Raw genomic sequence first — 12,283 nt, 5'->3', positions numbered from 1 at the left:
CTTCTTCTTGGCACCAGTCTTTGTCTTGAGTTCCGTTAGACAAAGGCTTAGGCGGTCTGGCAGGATCCACGCCTAAGATAAGCTTGATTGCCTTATGCAGAAGTTGAAGCAGCTGTTGGATATGGAGTCAGGAAAACAAGATGGATTCTGGTGGTGTTAGCCTTTGGTTCATGGAAACAGGCTGGAAACTGTTTGCCTGTACAGTTCATGGTGGCGTGGCTTCTTCCACTGCAGCGGCCAAGACTGGGCACACAAGGAGCAGCTGGAAGCTCGTCTGTAGTTCTGGCTAACACCCATCCAGAGATGTAGAATGCTGCTGCAAAGCTGAGGCTTATAGTATCCACATAAGCCTTAGAAACCGTGGGCAAAGTCCACTTCTTAGAGCAGATGTGTGCGAGTCATAACTTCAGGCACCCTGGCAACCATACTGGTGATCACGATGTCCATGTATATGAAAAGTAGGGGGCTTTTTCTTACATAAGAGTCCACACACTTAACCACTACACCAAACTGGCTCTATTAGGCCACACCCTGATGTCAAGCTAGCTGGAACTGCTTTCCAGTGTGTTCCTGCTTTTTTAAAAAAGCCCTGATCATATGTGTATCCAAGATCTGCAGAGCACTGGATTAAAATACCCTTTTATCTACAGACCTCATCAGTGAATATCATGGAAATAATACCATCAAGATCATGCATTGCAAATGTTAGAGTAATTCCCTGTCTGCATTGCAAGGTAACTCTTTCCCCATGTTCCAAGACTACCTTTCAATATAGCCAGTGATGAAGCCCTAGACTGCTGATTTAGCAGTGTGCATTTTAAACAAGAAAGATGATGATATTTTCTGTGGCCCTTCCAATATTTTGGAACATATTGTGCCAATGAAGTGAGAGGATTAATGATCATCTTTATGAGCTCAACTGTCTCCAGAGTCTCCGATTAAATACATTCTGCCTGGATTTCTCATAACCTCATGATGTGCCAATGGCAGAAGACAGAGTTCTCCATCTGCTTACATCTGTCATTGGAATGAGAGTCAAAGTTTCAGCAAGAATAATTCCAAGATTGGAAACAATAGCCTATGACATTTTAATCAATATTCATAAGAATTGCTTTAAGTGTTATATTTTGTTCTCAGGAATCTGTCTCCAAGGACAAAATATACACAAGCCGTACTGTTCATGTATTGTACAAAACAGGTAACTGCAAAATGCAGCCCAACTATCACACTGCTATCTGTGTGCACTTTCCCCAACCAAAGGCACAACATATATATGTATGCAACAATCCATACATTCTCACAGCCTTGGAACTTTAAAAAAAACCAAAAAACACTGAAAACCTATCATGGTCCAGAGATCCAGAAAACTGTCCATACAGCAAACTATCAGGTTTAAGAGCCAAGCCACTTTGTTTCCCTCTAACACATGTTAAAGGTAAATGACACTGCAGAACAAAAGCTTTTAATTGGGTTGCCTTCTGGGTGGGCCTTTGGCCCTGTTTCTCTGTTATCTGTGACACCTTAATATGGCTCAAAATCCCAGTTCCTTATGACCAGTCTGCAGCTGTTATTGAGCAGCTGCATAGGAATCCAGCCAAGGGCATACTGGGGTCAGAGGCAGCAAATGCAGGGCTATGGCAGCAGTACAGGAGGTCTTCTGCATTTGGGTAGCTCTACAACCACACATTATTCTTTTCCACCAAGACACTATAACTTCTCTTGATCCAGTGGCTCCTATAATAGTCTAATTTGCAAAATAAATCCTTGATGGAACTGATTCACATAGTCCTGCAAGATTTAGGCCATGTGGTAATTTTGAGCACACAGTGAATTTTCCATGTGAAGTGAAACAATTGTCTGAGAACTCAATCCTATGCTCAGATCCCTCTTGAACCCACAGTGAACCATGTGGAATCTACCCAGCACTGATGTACTACAGGAGGATATATTTATTTCAGCTCTGTCCTGAAGGACTTAGATCATCTTAAAAACCCAATAAGAAAGGTCAACACCACATACCAACTCCACTTCAGCTGCAACTAGGGTTGCCAGCCAACACCGGCCAATGCCTGGCAACCAGCGGGAGTCTGGGTGGGGGAGCAGGGGGCCATTTATTTAGATTATTTATTTGCTACCTCTTCAGAGTCTTGCTTGAGGTGGTTTACAATAAAAAAACACAATATATAAAAAGCAAGCCATAAAACGCAAAAATATAAGCCATTTAACATAAGCAGCATAAAAACTATCCACAAAGGAAAAGCAGACCATTTGGGGGGGGGGGGGATCCTGATAAGATAAACCCCTTAATTAAAAGTCTGGGAAAAAAGATTTTTTGGGGGGCCCAGTGCCTAAAAGTGGGCACCAGATGATCCTCAAGGGGGAGGACATTCCAAAGGCAACAATGAATGCCCTGTGTCTGGGTGCTACCCACCTTACCTCTGAAGGCAGGGGCACAGAGAGCAAAGCCTGAGAGGCAGATCTTAACTGTTTGGCTGGATACCATGGCAGAAGAGGGTTGTTCAGGTACTTTGGCCCCCAAGCTGTTTAGTGCCTTAAAGGGAAGAACCAGAACTCTGAATCATGCTCAGAAACAACTGGTTATGTTGAGCTTTCAGCACATGATGTAACCAAGCCCTCACTAGCTTCTCAACTGTGGACCAGTTGAAGTTTCCACTGAACAACTGAAATGTATGACTAGTGCAGAAATAGTAAAGGTAAAGGTGCAGATACCAATCGTTTCCGACTCTGGGGTGACGTTGCTTTCACAATGTTTGCACGGCAGACTTTTTACGGAGTGGTTTGCCATTGCCTTCCCTCGTCATCTACTCATTTTACCGACCTCGAAAGGATGGAAGGCTGAGTCAACCTCAAGCCGGCTACCCGAACCCAGCTTCTGCCAGGATCAAACTCAGGTCATGAGCGGAACTTAGGACTGCCCTTTGGTTACTCCCGCTCTCCGGTGCAATCCTCCACCTCCCCTGATCTTCCATGGAGTGGGCCAAACATGCATCAGAAACCTTAGCCAGACTAAACATGGGTAACAAGAAAAACATATTGCAGGAAAATGTTAAGCACTTATTCATGCCCACTGCTTTTCCGCTTGAGATCTCTCCTTCTACTATGCAGCTATTCAGTGGATAGCCAAGCTTCTGGAACAGGATATCTTTTGAATACATATTCTGCCCTTTGCCTTGCCCTCCATCTCACACAGTTGCTGTAAGGGTGAATGGACAGTCATTAACAAAATGTTCAATGTATACTGCAGAGTGTTAGAAATGATAAATAATATGTTTTTTAAAACCCCACTTTACCTACAAAGAGGTTCTACAAGATCCTTGTCAAGAAAATCATGATCTTTCTTCACAGCTGCAATGTCAATAGGAAACTGGGAATCTGCAAGAGAAGAAAGAACTGATACTGGACTACATTTATTTTGCTTCCAAATATAACACATACTTCCCCCACTGTATGTTACTTTCTTTTCCAACTCAAAGGGAAATGTAAGATCTGTCAACCAAACCGATAACATGTCAGATTCTGAATACTACCAGGCATCAGATGGTTCCCTTATCAGGCTTGTAAAAATCTTGAAATAATATAATCTGAACAGCACTAGAAATATGTCAAAATGCTGTTATTTTGGTAGGCAACATGGGAATTCATTCCTTGCTAGTTTCCATGACACCCTTTTCAATGCTATTGTTGAATTTAATATAACGCACAAATGTGTGCAGAACGGAGTCATGCAAAAAGTTTTCGAAGTATTTTTTTAATACTTCTGTAAAATCACACAGCATCATTCTGTTATTTTTAAAGTCTAGAAATACAAACATGTCCTATAGGATCCTCCTGCATTTCACCATGATAGATTCACTCATCTGTACAGGGCCTTCTATAGCTCTGGAGTGGTTCAGGTGGGCTTTTCTAGAAAGGTAATATGGTGATACTACAACAAAATGATTCAAGAAGGCCCTTTGTAAAAGGAAAGGTACTGTATACTATATAACAGTATCTGTGTGTAAAGTGCTGTCAAGCTGCAGCCAGCTTATGGCAACCCCACACAAGGAGCTTTCAAGGCAAGTGAGAAGCAGAGGTGGCTTGCCATTGCTTCCCTCTGCAGTCTTCCTTGGTGGTTTTCCACCCAAGTACTACAAGATTATGCATGGGATAGAGAAGGTAGAGAACGAAGTACTTTTCTCCCTTTCTCACAATACAAGAACTCGTGGGCATTCAATGAAATTGCTGAGCAGTCGAGTTAGAACGAATAAAAGGAAATACTTCTTTACCCAAAGGGTGATTAACATGTGGAATTCACTGCCACAGGAGATGGTGGCGGCTACAAGCATAGACAGCTTCAAGAGGGGAATGGATAAGCATAAGGAGCAGAGGTCCATCAGCGGCTATTAGCCACAGCTTATTGTTGGAACTCTGTCTGGGCACTCTGTCTGTATTCTTGTGCTTGGTGGGGGGGCACAGTGGAAGGGCTTCTAGCCCCACTGGTGGACCTCTTGATGGCACTTGGGTTTTTTGGCCACTGTGTGACACAGAGTGTTGGACTGGATGGGCTATTGGCCTGATCCAACATGGCTTCTCTTATATTCTCTTAAGTACTAACCAGGGCTGATCCTGCTTAGCTTTTTCTTTTAATAAAAAGTTTATTTAGAACATGCCACATCCTGCTTAGCTTCTGAGATCTGACAAGAGCAGGCTATACCATGCTACCTTCCCTCCGATACCAATGTATACAGGATGTTATCTGTTTGCAGCACAGAGTACCTTATTGCCATTGCATTGTTTTCTAAGGATGCAATACCATTTTTTCCTGCATTGCATCTGTACGGTATTGTGTCTAATGATACAGATTTCTACACTCTGATTCCTAGTACATCTAGATGTCTCATTGTATTGATTGTGCCAACTTATACTGATTGTACCAATTTATAATCTACTTTTGAGTCTCAGTGAGAAAGAAGGACTATAAATATAATAAACAAATAAATCATAAGATTCTAAAGGCTCTTCTAAACAATCACTTTGTTGCACTACTAATACAGCATTGTGATTGTTCTGTTGAGGATCCAGATCTCTTTCCTGAAGGTGACCCATTCATTGAGGGACTTACCATTTTTCTTTCATTCAAACCTCTATAGAAATTAGAGAAATTGAAATCCTATCCCGCTCCTGCTGTTAACAACAACAGTGGGCACTGTGGAAAGTGGGATATAAGTGTTCTAACTAAATATTTTGTGGAATATTATTGTACAAGTGTCATGGACACAAACCCATCACATTATTAGTGAGGAATAACACAAGTCTACCTCCTCTTTACTTCACACAACTGCAGTACATTTGAATGTCACTTTTGAGAGTTTTCCTCTCATTCCCTCAGCTGATGTTCTTAATATTTTAAAAGATGTGAACTGCCGTAGTTCAGCAATGAGGTGATCATGATGTCCCTCCTGAAACACTGCTACTGGCAGAGTTCATTATATCTGAACAGTATTTTGCATTCCCCCATTTTACATACCTTCATAGAGCTGTGCATATTGTGGAAATCCAGCAGCTCGCAACCAGTCACACGCTTCCTTTGCTTCAATTTCTTAAAGAGAGGGGGAAAAAAACAAAATAAGTTTAACTGATGCTTTTGTCAACAGTGAAAAAAACAATAGCCCAAACAATATTCACAATACAGATGACATCCATGGAAGATAAGGGTCTATCACAAATGTTACTAATAGGGCATGGACATCAACGAATATAAGCCCTATGCAGATGTTAAAAACCATGCACATTGCATGTGGGTTCAAGGGAATAAGACTGTACCAGCTGTCCTCACTTCCAATGTCCTCACATTTGGCTGAAGATGCAGATATTGGAGGTAAAGGTAACGGTTATGATTCTGCAGTTTTTAATGTTTGTTTATGGCTTTTTTTATGGTCCATCTGTGACCATCAAAGTTTTCAAAAAAACTTTGCCAAAGTTTATGGTACTTCTGGAAACACATTTGATTTTTTTAAAAGTCACATCTGGCATAAGATATTGTTTGTTCCTCTGAAAATTGACTCCAACCAGTAATTTTGTCACAATTTCAGTCACTCAGGGGAGAAGTATTGTCGACTATTAAAAGCACAACTGGTCTATGATAGTTCAGTAGTTCAGTGTCAGAATGGCAATATTTGGTCATTTAGAAGTACTCTTGTAGATTCTCTGCCAGGTCATTAAAGTCATTACAATCAACAATGGTTAAGATGACAGCTTTTCTCTTGTCCTCAAGCAATCTGAGAGTACATTTAGTTATTAAATGTACATGACAGAACGACAGGGTTGCAAAACTATGTTTTTTAACTGCTACCAATTAGATGGTAGAAGAATAATAGCTCTATTAAAGTTCTATCATGCCACAATATTTTCACTATATGTTTGGGGGGAAAGATAAAGCATATTTCTTCTTAAACACAAGCTCACAGAACAAATGAGTTGGTAGTACTTGATAACTTCCAGTAGGGGGATCCACATTGTTTTTGTTTTGTTCCAATTCTTCCTTATATTAGGGGTGCCTCTGTGATGTGAGCAAGGATTACATTCATTTCAGATAGACATGTGGACTGAGTGTATGCATATATGACTCATATTTTTAACAAGAGCAATTGCTAGATTTTAAGACTGCAAGTTTAAACAGTTACCCATTTCTTAACTTTTGCATGGCATAAAGTTCAGTAATAGGCGAGACATGTAATATAAGAGGATTCTGAGTTGCAAGGGAACTTTGCAGTTCTTGACTGATGTCCCCTAAACTGCCCTGAATCCATTTGGAATGGGTGGGATATGAATCGAAAGTAAACAAACAAACAAACAAACCAGTGCTTTTTTTTTTAGCAGGAATGCACAGGAGCACAGTTTCAGCTGGCTTGGCATCAGGGTGTGTGGCCTAATATGCAAACAAGTTCCTGCTGGGCTTTTTCTACAAAAAAGCCCTGTCCTAAACCACTCTGAATACACCAGGATACCCCGCTGTCTAATCTCAGTTATTACAATATGAATGAGTGTTTTGACTTCAAGCGATCCCCAATCTCTGCATTGATGAAGCAACAGTTTTGGGCAAAAAAATTTTTGCAGGTAGGCAAAGGGAAGAAATGGAAGGAGGAGGAGCTTGTGTGATAAAGGCTATAATATGGTAAGGGCTGTGCTATATGGTAAGGGCTATGACAGCAATTCTCTCCCCATTCCCAGAAAAAAATGTAATATTTTTCTGGCCAATGGAATAGGCAGTTAGGCAAGATCTCCTAATTGTAGCCCCTCCCCAATTTAACTTGTGTCTATGTAGTTTGGCTTTAAAATGATAATTTACAATAACTATTATCTCATATGAACATCCTGAAAAGTTACATTTAAATTTATATATAATTTTAGTATGTTGTCTTGTATGTGCTTTATTGAATCTTGTTAATGACAATTGCAAATAAAAACAGCATTAAGAGGATTTTACCTCAAGCTATGCCATTTGCACCAAACTAATATGCAAACGCAACCAAATATCAGTTAGAAGAAATTAGAATTCCAAAGCTGCATTTCTGCAAAAGAGGAAATCCTTTGTGATAAGAAGAAGAAATTGCATTTATATTCTGCCCTTCACTCTGAATCTTAGAGCCGTCTCAATCTCCTTTAACTTCCTCTCCACAACAAACACCCTGTGAGGGAGGTGGGACTGAACGTGCTCTCCCAGAAGCTGCCCTTTCAAGAACAACTCCTGCAAGAGCTATGGCTGACCCAAGGCCATTCCAGCAGTTGCAAGTGGAAGAGTGAGGAATCAAACCCAGTTCTCCCAGATAAGAGTCCATGCACTTAACCACTACACCAAACTGGCTCAATCCTCCATTACTATGAAGCAGTCTTTCAAAGAGGTTTTTGAGGTAGTTTTCACAACATTTATTTTGCTTTTACGTTTACCAAGCATCTCCAGAGAGGCAGTGACGGGAGGGAGAAGCAGTCATAACAGCACAGAGTTATAGTAACTCCAATGTTCTTCTTCCTGTGTTCCTTTATACTACCAGAATACTCTATGACTACCAAGCCCCAGGCTGGCAACCACTGGGAGAATGGGGAGGCAGGAGGGACATGGAGGGGAGTGTAGGCAATGATGTGACAACACTTTTGGGGAAATCCTGGAAGAGACATCATGCTAAGAATAGCCAGAATATGGTAAAACCATGGAGTTCTACAAAGGACTAAGTTGCTTGCAGGAAAACCTGGTTTTACCATACAGTTTCCAGTGAACCCAAGACAGGTGTGATGACACATCCTGGCTGCCCCTGTATGTGACATCACCCAACAGACTCGATGGCTATTTTAATTTTTCTTTTGCTGCTGCTCTGAGTGGCAGGAGGACATGGAAACTGGGGACGGGAGATCTCTGCTCCTACTGGCAGACTAGCAACTCCAAGAATATTCTCAGAGAGCAAGAAAGGCCTCAAAAATATGGAGGCAGGTGTTGCAATATATGAAATTGTCAATTCCTCTCTAATTTATTTTTTCAAGCCATTTGGTAATTCTGGAGATCTAAACACACAGTAGTCCAGTGATTTAAAAAGTTCTTAGATCAGGAAAAACCTGCATGTATTGTGCTTTATGAGGAAAAAATATAAATGGAACCAACTCTAAGCAACAGTATATCTAATGAAGGCCTCCCAAACAAGATGATTTACTATTTTAATCAAGCAGTGATCATTCTTCCTAAAAACATCTTTAGGCTTGAATTGGTTCCCTTGGATACATTCTGATTATGCAGATTATAAACGAAAACTGCAGTTTGGAGACTACTAATTTACAAGTCATACCATTAAAAGCTAATATATATACATTCCTGTCACAGTAATTTCCTAAAATAAAGTACACACACTAATGGGTAGGTAACACTACAAAACACTACAAAAATATTTGCATAAGCAGCAGGATAGTATGCAATGTGTGCTGCTCCTTTGTGTGCACATTAGTTACCATACCAGTCACGGCAAAAGAAACGTACAAAATTGGAAAGGCTTTCTCTTGTACTGAACTATATTTGAATATGAAGAATGTATAAGTTTCAGGACTGGCTACAAGACTGAAATGTCCTTGGTCATCCTGGTAGATGACATGGGCCAGGAGATTGCCAGGGGGAGGGTGATGAAGAAGTGTAACTCTGCTAATTCTTCTGAACCTCTCGGCAGCTTTTGATACCACCGATCATAGCTCTGCCTTCCCTTGTTTGCTAGCCAAGGGCTCTGAGGAGTGGACTCCTTCCCCTATTTCTCCCTTTACCTTTTCTGCCTCATGCCTGTTTCTGCCCCCCTCCCGCCAGTCACTGCGGTGTTGCCTGGTGTCCTTGCTAACAACTGCTATCTCTGGCCTCTTCCGGCCCCTGCCAGGCCTCTTCCTGGACAGCTTGACCTCCAGAGAGCTGTCACCAGCTGATAAAAATCAGCATTAGGAACGGAGAGTGCAAATTCAAACAGCACCAATACAAATAAAGGCGCCCCCTCTGTTGCAGGTGTTAATTACAATTTCTTTTTTCAAATCACACATAGGGTGGCCATAATGTCTGAAGGCCAGCCAGGGACACCTTTGGGAGGGGGAAGGTAGGGGTGCGCGCGCGCCGCCGGAAACAGGAAGTGACATCACTTCCTGTGACATCATTCCCCCTGCGCCACCTGCCGGAAACGGGAAGTGACATCACTTCCTGTGACATCATTTCCCCCGCGCCACCTGCCGGAAGCGGGAAGTGACATCACTTCCTGTGACATCATTTCCCCCAAATGCCATCATTTCCCCCAAATGCCACTGCCGGAAACAGGAAGTGACTTCACAGCACTTCCTGTGACGTCCCCAAAAATCCCCCAAATATCACTGCCGGAAACACCAAGATTATTTATAGAGAGGGAAAGGGGGAAATAAAGTTAAATAAAACTCTTTTTTACTTTTTTCAAAGTGAGAAGACTAAAGAGAATGGGTTCCACGCTGAGAAGCCAGTCAGATTCCAGTAAGACTGTGCTGCATAATGCAGCCTATTTATTTTGTCCTGTTGGCTCTGTTGGCTCTATCTGCGCCACCTTCATCACTTTCGGGGTGTGGATCCCCCAGTGGGGTGGTCCCCCGGCATCTCCCGGCAAGAGGGTGGCACCCGCACGGGACACATATCAAATGAAAGAGGGGGCGCAGGGCTATCAGAGACAGCTGGCGGAGGGAGTCGGGAGACCACCCCACTGGGGGATCCACACCCCGAAAGTGATGAAGGTGGCGCAGATAGAGCCAACAGAGCAAACAGGACAAAATAAATAGGCTGTATTATGCAGCACAGTTGAGAAAGTGCCTTATCCCATGTACTGATAAAGTAAATACAGGATCTGAGAACAAAATTGCACCAGAAGACACAAACACAAAGCTCCCTTACACTGAATCAGTGCTTGGGTCCACGAAAGTCAGTATTGTCTAGTCCAGTCACAAACACAAAGCTCCCTTACACTGAATCAGTGCTTGGGTCCACGAAAGTCAGTATTGTCTAGTCCAGTCACAAACACAAAGCTCCCTTACACCGAATCAGTGCTTGGGTCCACCAAAGTCAGTATTGTCTAGTCCAGTCACAAACACAAAGCTCCCTTACACTGAATCAGTGCTTGGGTCCACCAAAGTCAGTATTGTCTACTCCAGGGGTGGCCAGAGGGAGGGAGGGAGGAAGAAGGGAGGGAGGGAAGGAAGGAAGGGAGGAGGGAGGGAGGGAAGGAGGGAGGGAAGGAGGGAAGGAAGGAAGGAAGGAAGGAAGGAAGGAAGGAAGGAAGGAAGGAAGGAAGGAAGGAAGGAAGGAGGGAGGGAGGAGGGAGGGAAGGAAGGAAGGGAAGGAAGAAGGGAAGAAGGGAAGGAGGGAAGGAAGGAAGGAAGGAAGGAAGGAAGGAAGGAAGGAAGGAAGGAAGGAAGGAGGGAGGGAGGGAGGAAGGAGGGAGGGAGGGAAGGGAGGGAAGGAAGGGAGGAGGGAGGGAGGGAAGGAGGGAAGAAAGGAAGGGAGGGAGGGAGGGGGGAGGGAGGGAAGGAAGAAAGGAAGGGAGGGAGGAGGGAGGGAGGGAAGGAAGGGAGAAAGGAGGGAGGGAAGAAGGGAAGGAAGGAAGGAAGGAGGGAAGGAGGGAAGGAAGGAAGAAAGGAAGGAAAAAGGGAGGGAGGAAGGAGGGAAGGAGGGAGGGAAGGGAGGAGGGAAGGAAGGAAGGGAGGAGGGAGGGAAGGAAGGAAGGAAGGAAGGGAGGGAGGAGGGAGGGAAGGAAGGAAGGAAGGAAGAAAGGAAGGAAGGAAGGAAGGAAGGAAAGAGGGAGGGAGGGAAGGGAGGGAAGGAGGGAAGGAAGGAAGAAAGGAAGGAAGGAAGAAAGAAAGGAAGGGAGGAGGGAGGGAGGAAGGAGGGAAGGAGGGAGGGAGGGAAGGAAGAAAGGAAGGAAGGGAGGAGGGATGGAGGGAGGGAAGGAAGAAAGGAAGGAAGGAGGGAGGGAGGAAGGAGGGAAGGAGGGAGGGAGGGAAGGAAGGCCGCCCCCTCCCGCCAGCCGCCCCCCCCTGGCTTACCTTGTTCCGGGCGGCTGGTGCTGCTGGCGGGGCTGGCGGCAGCTGTGGAGGCCGGGGAGGCGGCAGAGAGGCCTCCGCTGGCCTCTGGAGGCCCTCCAGGGACCAGTGCCGGCCTCTCCGCGGCCTCCGCTGGCCTCTGGAGGGCCTCCAGGGACCCACGGCGGCCTCTCCGCGGGCCTCTGGAGGCCCTCCAGGGACCCGTGGCGGCCTCTCCGCGACCTCAGCGGGCCTCTGGAGGCCCTCCAGGGACCCGCGGCGGCCTCTTCGCGGCCTCCTCCGCCACCGCTGCCGGGCCCCGCGCGCGGGCGAGTGAGGGAGCCAGCGTCCCTGCGCGTGCGCACGCGCAGGGATGCTGGCTCCCTCACTCCCCGCCTTCCCCGCCCGCGCGCGGGGCCCGCTGGCTATACCGGGACTTCTAATGGTCCCGGTATAGCCAGCCCGGGAGCCGGGAATTGGTGGCCAGAACCCGGAAAGTCCCGGGAGACCGGGACGGTCTGGCCACCCTAAATTCACACATCTCAAAACATCTTGCATAGTTTAGTTCATACATCCAGGTGGGTAGCTGTGTTGGTCTGAAGCAACAGAATTAAGTAAGAGTCCAGTAGCACCTTAAAGACCAAGAAAGTTTTATTCAAGATATAAGCTTGTGTGTGTCTTAAAACGTGCTACTGGACTCTTACTTTAGTCTGACTCATAATCACAGAAGCCA

At 44.7% G+C, this 12,283-nt stretch overlaps 1 protein-coding gene across 4 annotated transcripts in view; it reads right to left on the bottom strand.

The window, feature by feature from the left end:
• The window catches only part of STARD13 (StAR related lipid transfer domain containing 13), a 212,975-nt gene that overhangs the window by 68,232 nt on the left and 132,460 nt on the right, over nt 1-12,283 (bottom strand). For all 4 annotated transcript variants that reach the window (XM_060234706.1, XM_060234710.1, XM_060234707.1 and 1 more), the window contains exons 2-3: nt 5,528-5,599; nt 3,312-3,393 (exon numbers count right to left, since the gene is read on the bottom strand). In XM_060234706.1, coding sequence (XP_060090689.1) covers nt 3,312-3,393; nt 5,528-5,599 — 154 coding nt within the window. The remainder of the gene's footprint in view (nt 1-3,311; nt 3,394-5,527; nt 5,600-12,283) is intronic.

The sequence above is a fragment of the Heteronotia binoei genome, chromosome 3 (assembly GCF_032191835.1).
Source record: "Heteronotia binoei isolate CCM8104 ecotype False Entrance Well chromosome 3, APGP_CSIRO_Hbin_v1, whole genome shotgun sequence".
Classification (NCBI taxonomy): Eukaryota; Metazoa; Chordata; class Lepidosauria; order Squamata; family Gekkonidae; genus Heteronotia; species Heteronotia binoei.
Note: the sequence above shows the minus strand (reverse complement) of the source record. Positions and strands in the feature narration are given on the sequence as shown.